Source organism: Acomys minous (assembly GCF_964271855.1).
Source record: "Acomys minous genome assembly, chromosome: 4".
NCBI lineage: Eukaryota > Metazoa > Chordata > Mammalia > Rodentia > Muridae > Acomys > Acomys minous.
This window is the reverse complement of record NC_140486.1, coordinates 30,651,957-30,668,653: the sequence shown is the minus strand read 5'-3', so window position 1 is coordinate 30,668,653 and position 16,697 is coordinate 30,651,957. Positions and strand designations below refer to the sequence as shown.

Below are 16,697 nucleotides of genomic sequence, written 5' to 3'. Positions count from 1 at the left end.
CTGCCAAAGGTCAAGGGAATGTGTGGCTAGAAACAGTTTTACACAGGGGCCAGGCATATAGCTAGTTATTTGTTGTTACTGTCCATGCAAGGACACTCTTCTAGACATCCATTGGTTGGGAAAAGAGGGAAGAAATCACTGGGTTCATCTATAAGCCCCTCAAAGAACAATACTGGTAGAAAGGAATGTATAAATAACACCCTTAAATGTGGGAGAAATCCTCCAATCTCAGTGAACAGTAGGCAGACAATGCGGGCTGGGGAATTGGAAAGTGCGGGTCCCTCCTGAAGTCATTCCAGAGCCTCAGTGAAAAATGAAGTTATTATTCCAATAAAATTCAAATATCACATGGTCGGACTATGGTTTGCACACCTTACTCCCCGGGCCGCGCTCACAGACTGCAATAGAGAGAGAAACTTGCAGGTGCTCCAAAAGCAACAATATTCAAATCAGCCTAAGCCTCCTATGGTGCTATTCCCCAATTAACCCCATTGCCACAAGGGGTTGCTGATGGACATCCTAAGGCAAAACTCTCTTGTTTTTAATTGGATGAATATTAAGAATGAAACAAAACACAATAAGAGTACAACATTGTTTCTAAGTCTGACATATATGAATAAATGTATCTATTCACATATCTGTAAAAATACAGTAATATGTAAGAAATTAACATATACACAAGTATTAAAAATTTTTAAATGTTTACTTATTTCTATTTATGTGCATAGGTATTTTGCCTGCATGTATGCCCATGTACCATGTGTGTAGCGCCCATGGAGGCCAGAAGAAAGTGTTGGGAAATCTGAAACTAGAGTTATAGACAGCTGTAACCTGGCACACAAGTGCTGAGAATTGTGCCCAAGTCCTCTGGAAGAGAACTGCTGTTAACTGCTGAGCCATCTTTCCAGCCTCTGTGTGTGTGTAGTTCTCTGTGCTCTGTGTGTAGTTCTCTGTGCTCTGTGTGTAGCTCCCTCTGCTCTGTGTGTAGCTCCCTCTGCTCTGTGTGTAGCTCTCCCTCTGCTCTGTGTGTAGTTCTCCCTCTGCTCTGTGTGTAGTTCTCCCTGCTCTGTGTGTAGTTCTCCCTGCTCTGTGTGTAGTTCCCTCTGCTCTGTGTGTAGTTCTCCCTGCTCTGTGTGTAGTTCTCCCTCTGCTCTGTGTGTAGTTCTCTCTGCTCTGTGTGTAGTTCCCTCTGCTCTGTGTGTAGTTCTCCCTGCTCTGTGTGTAGCTCCCTCTGCTCTGTGTGTAGTTCTCCCTCTGCTCTGTGTGTAGTTCTCTCTGCTCTGTGTGTAGTTCTCTCTGCTCTGTGTGTAGTTCTCCCTCTGCTCTGTGTGTAGTTCTCTCTGCTCTGTGTGTAGTTCTCTCTGCTCTGTGTGTAGTTCTCCCTGCTCTGTGTGTAGTTCTCCCTGCTCTGTGTGTAGTTCCCTCTGCTCTGTGTGTAGTTCTCCCTGCTCTGTGTGTAGTTCTCTCTGCTCTGTGTGTAGTTCCCTCTGCTCTGTGTGTAGTTCTCCCTCTGCTCTGTGTGTAGTTCTCTCTGCTCTGTGTGTAGTTCCCTCTGCTCTGTGTGTAGTTCTCCCTGCTCTGTGTGTAGCTCCCTCTGCTCTGTGTGTAGTTCCCTCTGCTCTGTGTGTAGTTCTCCCTGCTCTGTGTGTAGCTCCCTCTGCTCTGTGTGTAGCTCCCTCTGCTCTGTGTGTAGCTCCCTCTGCTCTGTGTGTAGCTCCCTCTGCTCTGTGTGTAGTTCTCCCTGCTCTGTGTGTAGTTCCCTCTGCTCTGTGTGTAGCTCCCTCTGCTCTGTGTGTAGCTCCCTCTGCTCTGTGTGTAGCTCCCTCTGCTCTGTGTGTAGTTCCCTCTGCTCTGTGTGTAGCTCCCTCTGCTCTGTGTGTAGCTCCCTCTGCTCTGTGTGTAGTTCCCTCTGCTCTGTGTGTAGTTCTCCCTGCTCTGTGTGTAGCTCCCTCTGCTCTGTGTGTAGTTCTCTCTGCTCTGTGTGTAGCTCCCTCTGCTCTGTGTGTAGTTCTCCCTGCTCTGTGTGTAGTTCTCCCTGCTCTGTGTGTAGTTCCCTCTGCTCTGTGTGTAGTTCTCCCTGCTCTGTGTGTAGTTCTCCCTGCTCTGTGTGTAGCTCCCTCTGCTCTGTGTATAGCTCCCTCTGCTCTGTGTGTAGTTCCCTCTGCTCTGTGTGTAGTTCTCCCTGCTCTGTGTGTAGCTCCCTCTGCTCTGTGTGTAGTTCTCCCTGCTCTGTGTGTAGCTCCCTCTGCTCTGTGTGTAGCTCCCTCTGCTCTGTGTGTAGTTCCCTCTGCTCTGTGTGTAGTTCTCCCTGCTCTGTGTGTAGTTCTCCCTCTGCTCTGTGTGTAGTTCTCCCTGCTCTGTGTGTATCTCCCTCTGCTCTGTGTGTAGTTCCCTCTACTCTGTATGTAGTTCTCTCTGTTGGGTAGCTGGAGATTACACTGAATTGAGGGCACATTTTAAAGCCATATTCCTATAGTGTCTTAAAAGAAAAACATTTTTCATAAAAAAAAATCCTTAAACTTCATTTCCCTAGCTTTATATTCTCTTATTGTAGGTAGCTGATATGTGTGAAAACACTTCTCGGTTTCAATTTCTCTGAACCAAAACTCACAGGGAACAGCTTTTCAAACTATTCATATAACTCTTATCAGTTATGTAGGCCTTTGTAAAGGAAATAGGAATGTAGAAACCCAACCATGCCCTCTGTGAAAAATCACATCTCCTATGACTGAGGAAGAACTGACTCAGAATGTTTTTTTAAAAAAACCGTATTTCTACCATATCTTGCTGTTTCATATCAATCACCAATTGTTAACTGATCTCTAACTTTAGGAGTTTTCTGGACAAAGGTGACTATTACACATGTATGTCCTAAGAATCTGTAGCAAATTCTCCATCCTTAGGAATCGATGTTGCCTACAGTCTCTTTGCACACAGTGATGTGGGTCTCCTTGGCAAAGTGGTCAACCAGAACCACTGTCTTTTTTTTTTTTTCTTTGTATAACAGCTCTGGCTGTCCTGGAATTCACTTTGTAGACCAAGCTGGCCTCAAACTCACAGAGATTCCCCCTGCCTCTGCCTTCAGAGTGCTGGGCTCATCGCAGTGGGCTGGAATCCAGGCAAACACTGTGTGTGCGTGTGTGTTCTCAGTTAGCTGCATCTTACTCTTTGTTGAAGAAGAATAGCATCACCTCATTCACTCAGGACAACTAAGGAGGCGCTGGAAGGAGACCACAGACCTCCAGGCGAGGCATCCAGTGGGTCCTCTTATGGTCAGTGAATGTTTATTCACTACATTTTAATGAGCCATTGTTCTTGGGGGCCATTTCATGTTACAAACTGCCTCTGGGTACATTGTCATTGTTAGCATCCTCACAACAGCTTGCTGCAGGCCATGGTGGTTGTGAAAGTGTGGAGTGCATGTGTGTTAGAACTGCCCCTTGTTTATGTCTCCTAGTTCTCACATTTTCCTTTCTTTCATGCACAACTGGACAGAGACCTCATGAGACTGCATTAGTTAGACCACACAGGAATTTATCCACACCTGACTAAACGAGATAGCTGCTTTGTAGCTCTCATGGGTTGGGTTGGAACTAACTTTTGTTTCACTGGCTTGCTTTGTAGCAGGAAAATATTTAGGACATAACATCTATGATGTGGGCAAGCAGGCAAATTAGGTAAGAAGGTGAGAGATAAGGAATGTTCATTTAAAGCGTGGCTTGTTTGTTGTGTTGGGGATCAAACCCAGAGCCTCCTGCACACTAAGCAAGTAATCCCCAGTGGACATCATCTAATCTCAGAATGTATTAAAAAAAATCATAAGGACATTTAGCTTTACAGAGACCAAAAGATGTCATGGAAAGCTCCTCACCTACCCTCTTCCATAGTGAGGCAGAGAAACTGAACAAGCCACACAGATGACCACACAGATGGTCAGGGGCAAACTGGGACGGCGGGGGAGTGGGGCAGGGTCAGTCTGGAGGTTCTAATAAAAACCAGCTATGGGTGGCCATTAAGAGCAGAAACTCACCCTCTGAGGAAAAAGTATTTTGCATCACAGCCTGTATATACACATCAGTCCTGGACTCTGGACCTAAAATGAATGGCTAATAACTGGCTGCAGGGTGCAGAAAAGGAGGCAAAAGAGAATGCCTCAGGGACAGGGATTAAAAGGCATTGAAGGGTTGTGAAGAACCAAAAGGGCTTCCTAAAAGTGCAAATCTAAGATGCTGGAGTAATTGCAGCTATGTTAGCATCTCCTTGCTGACAAATACAATTTATAAATGACTTGTAAAACTGCTTCCTCTAGCAACAAGAGCTGCTATTGTCACATTGATTTTAAAATGAAATGCTATAGAGTTTTCTTGCTTTAATGAGAAAGCAGATCCAAGTGGTAAACAAAGTAATGATTAAAGCAATTAAGAGGATAAAAATGGAGAACTAATGCAACAGTACTCCTAATCCTTTACCCAAACAGGCAGCTTTGGCTGGCATACTACGAAGATGCATGCTCATCTCAGATGAAATCATTGAGATGCATTGGCCCCTGTGAATATGCTGCCCTTCGGTAAGACTGGGAAAAGTCAATTAACAATGTCACTTGTTTTTTTTTTTTTTTTAAATCTGCCTGCACCTGGTTCTCATTTGTTCTCCAGCTGAGAAACCAAAGACAACTTTTTATTGCTTGTGGTCAAACAGCAAGTTCACCTCACCATGAGATGATCAAACGGTCAGCCCCCCTCCAGTCTGAGGGAGCTTGCCTTTCACTTTCAACTTGTTCAATCATCATTAACTCTGAAAATCGTCACATTCCATTTGTGCAATGAAAACTTCACCGCTGGTGACCGTCTGGGTGAAAGTTTTTGTAGGTGAGGCCCTAAATCTTGGAGAGCGCCTCACACATCCTCAAGGTCATTGGCCTCGGTTCCTGGTCTAATGACAGCTGCCAGCTCTCCTGCCGGCCAGTCTGGGGCCCTGACACTGGCAACTTTAAAGAGCCTTCTGTTCGCGTTACACTCTCCAAGATGGGAAGAGATCACTGTGCATTATTAAAAACCTATAGTGTGAGTGTGTGAGCATGCACCGACAACAGCCCTTCCTTCTTTGGGATTGTTGCCAATCTGAAGGCCTCTGCAAAGGAGACCAGTGGGAGGAATCCATTTAAAAGCCTGATTTCCTCACCCTGGGAAGCCAGCTTCCCTGGAGAGGCTACAGTGGCAAACGGGGGAGATTCCAGAAGCTGCTGGAAAGGACAAATAGACCCTTGCTATTGGGCTTGGAAAACCTTCATGCCCTCTGTTTATTATCCCGTGGTATCTGTCCCTCTGCAGAGGGGATCTGACATGCTAGGGTCCTAAGAATCTGGTATAGGGCTAGATCATGACAGGCAATCTACAAATATGAATTTCTGAAAGTGGCTGTCAAGTGGCAAGATGGCTGCACAAAGAGGCCACTCGATTCAGCTTTCACAAAAGCAACTCAGCTGGGGAAGGCCAAATAAATATTGCACTACTTGGGACGTAAGTCACAGATCAGACTGGCTCCAGTTGTAAGGCCGGGTTAAAGTTTCAAGGTGAAGACCATGAGAAGGTATACACGGAGCTGTCAGTATCTCAGTGTCAGCATCTGCTACCCGGACTCCAGGAAGGGCCTTTTGATTTCAGGTTCCAGCTCTGGTTGCAGTTTTTCAGGGATAGCCTTGACACAGTAACATGATTCTTAGCACATCTGCACTCTGGCCCCTCTCAGTATTCACTGCCTCATAATGTATTAAAGTTTTTATTGTTGCCAACTCTGGGGCTTTAATTGACTAGCAGGATTCAGAAATAGGAGAGAGGGCAGAACTACCCTAAGAACCACCCTCCTCCCCTCCTCCAAATATTCTAAGACCAGGCCTGTCCTTGGGTCTCAAGGAAAATCCTGTGCATCGTAATACATAAAGGAGAGCGTCCTGCTATTTTGGTGACTGATCTGACAGCATCACCCTTTGCGAAAAGAAATTCCAGTGCAAGACAAATTCATTGAGAAGCATCAGAAAGACCTTTGTTCATCCAAATGTTTTCCAATGTCTCCTGATTCTAAGTGTTTTTAAACTCAGTGATTGCATTAATCCTTACAGCAGTTTCAAGAGGTGAGATGACTTACCCTGGTGGCAGAACTCAGGAAGTCTGGGTCTAAATCCACTGTGCCTCACAGCTATCCTTCCTCAAGGCGACTTCTAGGATGCACAACCCAAATGCCCCTTTATGTGTTGCTTCAAGTTGGGCAGAGAGTATACGGAGAGGGGTCTGGTGTGGCTGTTCTGTCTCACAGGAATGGACAAATGCCGGTCATCTCTCTAAACTTCCTCTTTCTCCTTACACTGAACGATCCTTTCTTGTTTCCACCCTTTGTGGAGGTCACTCGTGTGCTGCTGGCTCCTGAGGGAGATGGTCAGCGACCCCTCTTGCTGTCTGTCTGCTTCTCCCTTTCCCTCACATTCTCTCCATTTCCTTCCCTCTCAGAGCTATTGCTGTGCTCCAGTGAAGCCCCTACAGGGTTTGTGGCTGGGCATAAAAGCAGACATCACTCGCTCACTCCGTCTAAGTTTTCAGGACGTGCTCCACTTACTGACCTCCACTAACGGCCTGGGTTTGCGCTCCACTGCAAACCTGAAGTGGCAGAGTTCACAGTAGCTGGTGTTTGAGGATGACAGCCAGTGCTCCAGGCAGCTCCGGTGGATTGTCCCCAAGGTCCCAGTACATTCACACGGAGAGAGCAAGTCCTCTTGGCTGCTGCCCTCATGGCAGATCCTGCACATGGGCCGGTCATTGAAGGGGCTGCAAGAGAAGGAGGGCACCTGCTAGTCACGGGGTGGCAACTCACTGCTCCGGGGAGGGCCCCTGATCTGCAGCATTTGGGCCCTCCCCAGCGGCAGCGGCTCAGAATATAAACTGCTTTGAGCTCCCTTCTTCATAGCTGTGCTTGTGCCTGACTATATATCCCTCTGGACACTGCTGACTCACGATGTCTTTTTGTGTGTGAGGTCAGAGGCCATTGTGTCTTAATGACTTGATCTGTTAGTTTGCTGAATATAGGCAAATAATGATGTGTTAATTTTACCTCTTTTCTTCCTTTCTTTGTTGAAATGCTTTTAGATATAAACATTACCTTTTACATGGTTACCTCACTACATATAGGCGTGTTAGGATTTATACTTGTTTTATTATAGCTTATTCTGAAAAATAAAGGTAAAATTCCCATTATTTATTTACTTTAGAGCCTGATCCCAGCAAAAATAAAGATTTGTTCCTCTTCTATCTTTAAAATGATGAAAGACTTGGCATCCCTGTGATTGATAGGCTTAAATAGGCCTATATGTCTTCATAATTTATAGGGATTTTTTTTTTTGCTTGTGTATATGTGTGTGTGTGGTTTACATGTGTGTGGGCACATGGATATATGGGCACACACTCACAGGTGTATGTGCTAGTGGCCAGATGTTGATATGGGATGTCATCATGGCTGCTGCTCTCCATCTTATATTAAGGCAGGGTCTCTCTTGAGTTCAGATCTAGTAAATAGATAACTTATCTAGTCGGCCACTTTGCTCTGGAGATACCCGTCTCTGTCTCACAAGTCCTGGGGTTGTAAGCTAGCCGCCACGTCTGCCTGCCTTTGATGGGGGCACTGACGATCCAAACTCTGATCCTCACGCTTGAGTGGCAAGTGTTTATCCACGGAGCCATCTCCCAGCCCACTTCTCTCTTCTCTCTCTTCTCCAGCACCATACTTTTGTCTTGAACACAGAAAAACTTCAGGCAAACGACCAATGAAAAAAATAAAGTTGCGGGCTGGAGAGATGGCTCTGTAGTTAAGTGCACTTGTTCGTGCAGAGGACGTGGGTTCAATTCCCAGACCCCCTACGGTGGCTCACAATCCAGTTCCAGGGAATTCAATATCTTTTTTGACTCTGCAGGCACCAGCACATACACAAACATACATGCAGACAAAATACACAAAATAAATCTATAAAAACCATCCACCACAATTAAGAACAAATTCTTTTAAAAAGCCATTTATGTGTTATTATTTAATTTTGTGTGTGTGAGTGGTTTGCCTGCATGTATGTATGCACATTGCATGCATGCCTGGTGCCCACAGAAGTCAAAAGAAGGCACTGGACCCGTGGAACTGCAGTTATGGATGGTTCTGAGCCACCACGAGGTTGCTGGAAACTGAACTTGGGTTCTCTGGAAGAGCAATGAGTATTTTTAACAGCCGAGTCTTCTCTGCAGTCCCAAGAACAAATGCTCTTGAAATGACATCAATGGTAGTTTCTAGACAAACTGCATATTTTGAGTCAGATGAAGGTACATGCAAGGTTCCTTCATTTCTCTTTTCAACACTGCAGGAGAGCTAGGGCAGGGAAGTAAAGTGGTACCCAACTCTGAAGCTGCAGATTGAGCGGGGCTCAACGCTGAGGTGTGGAGGATACTCTCTGGTATGCTGAAGCCACCACACTGGGAGCGAGTGGTGACTGTGTCCTACTGAGGTGGCCTCTGTCTGGGGTTCAAATGTGAGAAGGCCACTGCCTCCCATTTCTTGAAGAGGGCGTGGCACCATCAATGGTTCCCAGCTCTGCAATCCAGCTGCCTGGGCTCAAACCTAGGCTCTGGGGCTTGTCAGCCAGCTAGGAACAAGTAACTCCATTTTCCCATCCTTTAGTTTCCTGACCTCTAAAAATGGGCTCCAAAGTGGAGCCTTTCTGTATTGTGCCTGTGAGAATGTGAGAAGAGGTGGCCTAGAACAGACTTACATCTAGGAGACAAGCACACAGCCAAACCTAGTTAACGCTGGCTGTGCTCTCACTCACAGCATTTCTTAGGCTGAGGAAAATCAAGCAGCATAGCCCTTACCATGTAGGTCTAATGGAAACATCAAATTAAGATGGCCTCTTTTCCAATGGGAGGGGCTAACTCCCTGTATGAATGACATTTTAAAAGAATGTTGTCATGGTGTGCGACAAACAGCATCCTTTCACACTTTCTGCCTTCTTTCTCCCAAGTTCTCCAGAGACGCTGTTAACCTAGGTCCATTACTTTTTAATGCTGTCTCTGATCTAGATGGAGACAGTCACAGAAACACTGCAGATCCCTAAAGGCTTCTCTAGGAATGATCCCGAGGATGAATGGAAGCTAGAGGCAGGCAGGACTGCCTTTCACTTGCCCAGGAGACCCATCTGTACTCCCAGGAGAGAAAGGTGGCAGTTGGCTTTTGCCTCTTGGCATCCTTTGTGTTCTGTCTTTGTTCACTTTGAGTCATAAGCAGAAAAAACTGCAGCCTTTTGATGGGCAGTACTATGTGGCCTAGGAGTAGGTGAAAGACACATCACACACACACACACACACACACACACACACACACACACACACACACACACAGAGCTCTCTGTTACATCAAACAGCCTGCTCTCCCTGATGCCTGCCAGGGTGGCTGGAGTACATATTGCTGTCCTTGGCTCACAGAGAGTCAATGACGTTTCCTACCTCTCTATGTTCGGAGTCCTGAACAATTGCTGGAAATTCTTTAATAAATGGAAAATATACACTACATATTTGTCTTTCTTTCTTCTGTGACAGCCACACATACATATCTTAAAAGTTGATATTTATTATTTTTGATAGTATGTACGTGTGTATATACATGTGTGTATATACATGTGTATGTGTGTGTGTATGTGTGTGCACATGAGTATACTAGACTAGGGAGGCCAGAAGTGTCAGATCCCCTGGAACTGGAATCATAGGAGGTTATAAGCTGCTGGTATGGATACTAGGAAATTAGATGTTTTTTTCCTTTCTGAAAGAAAACTGGAGAATCTTTGGTACACCCATTATCTTGGCAGCCTGTAGCTCCCAGGGCTACACTGTCCACGGGCCACAGCAGCATAGGAGGAGACCCCAGGGATAAGGTACTGACTAGAATAAGTGGTCTCCAGGCTGTTCAGAGACCTCACTCTTCTTCACACAGAGAAGCCAGTTGTGACAGTAGCATGTCACAGGTTGGAGGGTTCTGTAGAGTGTAAAGGAGGAGATGACAAAACAGATCCCTACATGGCAAAAGGAGACCCACCCAGAGACCAGCCTGGAGAGCGTATCCACTGGGTAACGCTAAATAGCATGCACACCAGGAATGTTACTTCAAAGTTTTACCCACAAGGCCAGACATGGTAGCACATGCCAGTATGCAAGAGGTGGAGGCAGGACCAGGCCTTCAAGGCCACCCTCAGCTACACAGTGAGTTTGAGGCTAGCCTGGGCTACCTGAGACCACAAATCCAACCACTTTAGCTCAGTCACCTGAAATCAGGTGACTTCTTCATTCTGTCCTAACGAAGGGCTAGCTTTGTTAGCTGCTGGGTACAAAAAGACAAAACAAAACTAGCCACAGCAGGGTCAAAATAACAAATGTAAAGCAAGCAACCCCACATCCTGTGGCAGTTCTCCCCTGCCTCGCTCTCCACAGTGGCTTTAGGAGGAATGTGACAACATGAATTTTAGCTTTGTGCTCTTGCTGCTGTGGAAACAGCAACAACAGAACTTGGGTAGTCTTTTTTTTTTTTTTAATCTTTGCCCAGTTCCTCCCTTCCCTGACAGAAAGACCTGAGAACTAATTACACTCCTTTTAGCATTCTCCACCTGACAAACAGCTCTTTGGATCAATTGTAGATACATTCATTTTAACTGTGGCACTACCTCTGGGTGGCCAGAGTCCGCACTACTGTTGACAGCAGCTGCCCGTCCTTTGCTGAAACTTGCATGACATACTGTGGCTGCCCATTCACTAGGCTGCCACAATCCTCCACGGTCTTCACCACAGGCGCAGCTGAGCTGGTGCAGTCTGGCAAGACTTCGGGCAGGTGACTGCAGCGGCTGGTTGTCATGGCAACAGACAGCAATTACTCTGTTAATGGCTTCCACATTCATAGAAGATTTCCATCTACAAGAGATCAGAAAACAGTTTACTTGGCTGGATGGTTAATGGAAAAAGGAGAATTATGGACCACCAACATCAGCATGCCATTATTTAATGTAAATACTGGGGTAGCTCAGATGTAGCATTATTATCTTGTTACTATTTAATACAAGCATACTCACATACATTTGTACACACACACTCATACACACATAGGCCACAAGAGTTATGAACACCTGCTTATGAACAAGACAGCAAGCATGTGTGCACACACACGCATTCCGGAGCCCTGCTTTCCGGAAGGGGACAGAGTGATGGCTCTGAAGCCCAGATCTGAAGAGAAGATAAGCTATTCTCCCGCTCTGCCCCAGAGATGCAATAAGTCTTTGTTGACACTCTCTAAAAGTTACTAGAATCATTATTAAAGCTGCTTGCAACTATTTTTTCTTGTAAGCAATTTATTCTCTATGCAGTTTTATTCAGAGATACTGAGATTAAAAACAGGGAGAGAAAAGGAAGGAAAAGCAAAGAATTTTGGCCAACTTCCACATTCTTGAGCACCATTTCCAAGTGTGGTCATTCAATCACTTTCCAACCTCTGCCACACCTGTGTCCTGTAATGTGCCACTCCACCTCGCAAGCCAGAGAGTTAGCTTCCCATAAGAAGCTCACCCAGCTAAGCCAGTTGCAAACAGCTGTTCAGGCAGTGCTTAGTTTGATGAAATGTTTTGCTTTTCACATGGGCATTAAAATAAATACATTAGCATTAGTTTTTTGTTTGTGTACCACTGAACAGCCAAAGACACATGTGTGAGCCGTGAGGAAACTTGCAGGATTCATTGTACCCCCACCCACTGTGCCATTTCTATCATGCTATTCACCTCATGGCCCAAGCTTAGTAGACAGGACTGGCTCACAGACTGAGCTCTTGTCAGAAAGCAGTCAGGGTCATCAGAGCTCAAGTCTAGCTAGTGGAAGCCTTGCCTTCCCCCCTCCAACTCTAAACAAGATACTTGGGATTCCTCCAGGGGTCGTTTCTTCCTGGATATTTGTCTCTACTTATTACATTTTGCTTGATCCCTACAGGCCTGGAAAACAGGATCTTTCCAATTTTCAGAATGATGTGCATCAGGGTAAGAACAGTGTTTTCAGATATACTTGAGTGGACAGGTTGCCTCCTGACAGGCACAAGTCTGATTATTTCAGACAAATGGTCATGATCCTCATCCTTGCTACTGAGGTGAGTGGCTGATTCCCTTTTTCTTTGTTGCTAGAATCTTCTCAGTGTGTGTGTGTGTATGTGTGTGTGTGTGTGTGTGTGTGTGTGTTTCTGTGTCTCTGTGGGTGTGTGTTCCTGTCTAGTATTTCTCTGGATTCTATAATGGTGGAATGGCTGTGGATAGCAACACAGGAACACAGGCAGTGGCTGTCCATCCATGCCATTTTATAGAATTTAATATTGAAAATTCAAACAAATATAGATCATTGGTATAGAGTATAGTTTTTTTTTTTGAAAAATAGGATTTTTCTGGGGCCTCAGGAGATAGTTCTGTGGATAAAGTGCTTGCTGTGGAAATATAAGACCAGAGTTCAGGCCCCGAGACCCCACATGCAAAGCAGCAGATATGGTTGTTGCCTGTAACCCCACACTCAGAAAATACAATCAGGGGATCACTGGAGAAAGCTGCTAGTTAGTTGACAGAAATTGGTGAGCTCCAGGATCAGAGAGGAACCTTGTCTCAATAAATAAGGTGCAGAGAGACTGAGGTGCCAACTTTGGGCCTGTGTGACACACCCATCTGCACACTCCCTACATGCGCCTACATGTTAACATGCATACACGTGCAAAAATAAGTTTTGTTGCTTTACTTTATATTACATATATGATGTGTTCTAGAAAGCACAAGGAAAACCCACTTATGATCCCACCCCTCAGAACCACAGAACTCTTTTGGGGCAGATACCTTTTTGTCTTATCTGCAGACTTAGCAAGGTGGAGATTGATTGTAGCTGAACCAGAGAGACTTTTTTTTTTCTTCTAAATGGAATTACAGTAGCTCTCAGGCCAACAAACAAAAGGACGTTAAAAGATTGTCTTCCTCTAAAACTGTGTGTAACCCCTCCTTTAGCCTACCCTGACAAAACCTCATTGACATGACTTTAAATTCTGATACTGCCTCCCAGCCACAGAGTACAGCTTCCTGGCACAGCTCTCTCGCTTCACAAAGCAGCCATAGATGAAGAGCCAGGGGTGTGTTGGCAGGAAAAGCAGACACAGTGACCTTCTGCTGCATGGAATCATTATGTCTGGGTGCACTCGGAGAGTCTATTTTTGGCTTTTGCATAACTCCAGCCCAGAGAGTGAAGCACACTCTCCCTGTGCTTGCTGAGCTGGAAGGGGGCAGGGAAGGGTTCACAGTGGCCAGTGGGAGCCAGGGCTTTCCCTAGTTAGGTTACCCTGTGCAGGCATGGCCATTCACTAGTAACAGAAGAAGTTCTCCTCAGAGGAAGTAGTGACTTACATCCACAACAAAATGCCCTTAAAATATTCCAGCAGCCGTTTCTCTTGGGCTTATTTTTTGTCTGTGATTCAGCTTCTGAGTGATGTACTTCATGTCACTTCTCACAAGCAAAGGGACATTATCAGCCACTTGGATAGAGAGTTCCTTTTGTAGTAGGTTCTGGGCATTGTGCTCAACACAAAGGGACACGGGTACCGCCACCTTGCTTCTCCTTCAAGCAAGCCTTCTGCTTCTTTTATTGTACCATGTTTATAGAGCCATGCACCCCAGATCCAGCGGTTCTCAACCTTCCTAGTGCTGCGACCTTTTAATACAGTTCTTCATGTTGTGGTGACCCCCCAGCCATAAAATTATTTTCATTGCTACTCCATAATAGTAATTTTGCTAGTCTTATGAATCATAATGTAAAAATATGCATTTTATGATGATCTTAGGTGACCAGTGCAAAAGGGTCATTCGATCCCCACAGGTTGAGAACCGCTGCTCTAAGCCATCTGTCAGCTTAGGAGTAAATGGAAGAGCTATCCCAGTCCAGCGCTCCTTGAAGAACAAACCAGCATGCCCGCTCTATACTACCGAATACCTTTGAGATTCAAAGACTGTCATGTTGGCAGAGAATCCCCCTAGTCCTAACAAGACTATTCTTTGAGTTAAACTGAGGTGGGAGGGAGGGATCCCACAGCGCATGAATGTGCTCCACCACAGCGGAGATGGTTGAGTTGGTTCCAGCCCCAGCTGAATGGATCCAAACACTTACTCATGCTGAGGAGGAGGGAAGAGAGCTCACTGTGCCCTGATCTTATAGAGGAGGAAGTTCAGGGCTTGAGAGGAGGCATGGGTGGGCAGGAGTGGGCCTGCAGGCTGTATGCACCAATTGGCATGCATATGTTGCACCTGGGGCAGTGACAAATGGCCCAGCTCATTTCTCTGTCTTGGTTGGAGTCTCTTGGGAAAACAGCAGGCGGTTGCCTTGGATGCTCAAAAGAGCTGAGCTATGGGTTTGCAGCTAGCTCTGGTCTTCCACTGACCTTTTTGCAAAATTTCAAGCACCATTCATTCGACAGCTTTCTTAGTAGTATTCCTGTGCTTCTCTGTGGGAAAAGAAAATAGCTTCCAAGCCCATCTAAGAATTTTCTTCTCTAACACGTCTACAGTGCCAGGAAGAAGTTGGGTATGTGTAAACTTGAAATCCCAAGCTGCACTGCTAGGATGATCCTTTGTTGGCTGGATACGACACCTTGTACAATTTCATTCTCAGGTTGAGAATAAAGGATGATTTGGTCCTGGCCAGACTCAGCTGTACACAGTGGGAAGAGTGGGCGAAGGTGAACAGGAGGGAGACAGTGAACACGGATCAGGGGGCTAAATAAATGAAAGCCTGATTAGAGAATTGTTAAAATAAAAAGGCTTGCCTATTCAAGCTATGACCCTCGCAAAGGGCAAAGTACAGGTTTCACAAAAGCAGGAGCCCAACCAGGCCGCAGCTAATCATTACTGGGTTTCTGGAACAGTGCGCTACTGGTAAGTGATTTCCATGGGAACGTGGCTGGCATCATGAAGACGCAGACTCAGGACATGGGGGAAGGGAAGGAAAGAATGCAGAAAGCACATTGGGCTCACCTCTACAGCCCAGTACCTCAGGAACCAGAGAGCTCCATGAGGATTGCAAAGTAAAACAAAGCCCCCAAATGAAAAAAAAAACCCTATACCTCTGTTCCTAGAGGCACACCATTTATCTGGGTGTCCAATGTGACATGATGCCACCTACAATGTGTTGGGGCTGTATCCATGGCTTTCTGTGACACTCAACGTTGCACATACCAGAGACACAGCATTCACAGGATGAACAATGAGGACCAGACAGCCTTTCAGACTTCCCTGAGCTCTCCTGGCTATCCGAACTTTGAGTATTTATATTTTCTGCGGCTCCTTACCTGGTGGTTTGTGAGGCCTGAAACTAACCTGTCAGTTTTTCATTGCAATAGCATAATCCTTGAGGTTGGGTTGCTTGTAAAGAAAAGAAACTTATTAAGCTCATGGTTTGGAAGTTAAAACTCCAAGGGCATGCATGGCACAGTTTGAAAATAAGGGCCTCCCTGACTGCATGGCATCATGGTAGGCAGCATCACGGTAGAGCTCTTCCAATGGGAGAGATCACATAAGGAGCTAGCACGCTTTAGATCTTTCAGGGGTAAGTGCTCTTCAGGCACAAAACAAAAGTCCTTGCACTCAGACTGGGGTCAAGGCTCAGATGGCAAAAGTGGTTGCTGAGAGACCCTGATGACCTGATCTCAGAACCCACATAAAACCTTGATGCAGTGGCTTGCATCACCCCTCCAGGAAGACGGGAGACAGGAAGGACACTTCCCCAAAAGCTCTGAAGCCAGCAAGCCTTGAGGTATGTGAAGCAACACAAATAACAAGAGAGATCTCAAACATGACAGAAGGAGAAACCAACTCCTGTGAAGTTGTCCTTTGACTTCTACTTGCAGTGTTGCATACATTTACATGTGTGCGCGCGCGCACACACACACACACACACACACACACACACACACACACACACACACACACACTCACACACAGACATGTGGATGGAGGCCAGATGACAGCTTGCAGGAGTTGGTTTTCTTTTCCATCCAGGAGAATCCTGGGGATTGAACTTGGGTTGTCCGGCTTGGTGGCAGGCACCTTAATCCTCTATGGCAGCGGTTCTCAAGTGTCCTAATGCTGCAACCCTATAATACATTTCTTCATGTTATGAGGACCCCCAATCATAAAGTTATTTCACTGCTACTTCATAACTATATTTTTGCTGCTGTTAAGAATCATAGCGTAGGGCTCGGAGGTTAAGGGCACTGCTCCTCCAGAGGTCCTGAGTTCAATTCCCAGCAACCACATGGTGGCTCACAACCATCTATAATGTGATGTGATGCCCTCTTCTGGCATGCAGGTGTACATGTAGGCAGAGCACTGTATATATAATAATAAATAAATAAATCTAAAAAAAATGAATCATAGTGTAAATATGTGATGTGCAGTATATCTGATATGAGCCCCCATGAAAGGGTTGCAACCCACAGGCTGAGAACCACCGCTCTAAACCACCTCTCTAGCCCTAGGTTTCACGTCTTAAATATTCAACCACTCCACCATGATTATGACACTGATCTGGGAGCTAGAGAGATGGCTTAGTGCTCAAAAGTGCTGGCTGTTCTTC

The 16,697-nt window shown here is 45.7% G+C and overlaps 1 protein-coding gene across 3 annotated transcripts in view; it reads right to left on the bottom strand.

Moving 5' to 3' along the window:
- The window catches only part of MARCHF3 (membrane associated ring-CH-type finger 3), a 148,183-nt gene that overhangs the window by 29,275 nt on the left and 102,211 nt on the right, over positions 1-16,697 (bottom strand). For all 3 annotated transcript variants that reach the window (XM_084779598.1, XM_084779597.1, XM_084779599.1), the window contains 2 exons: positions 10,736-10,979; positions 6,614-6,818 (listed from right to left, as the gene is read on the bottom strand). In XM_084779598.1, the coding sequence (XP_084635724.1) occupies positions 6,614-6,818; positions 10,736-10,923 (393 nt within the window). In that variant the 5' untranslated portion in view covers positions 10,924-10,979. The remainder of the gene's footprint in view (positions 1-6,613; positions 6,819-10,735; positions 10,980-16,697) is intronic.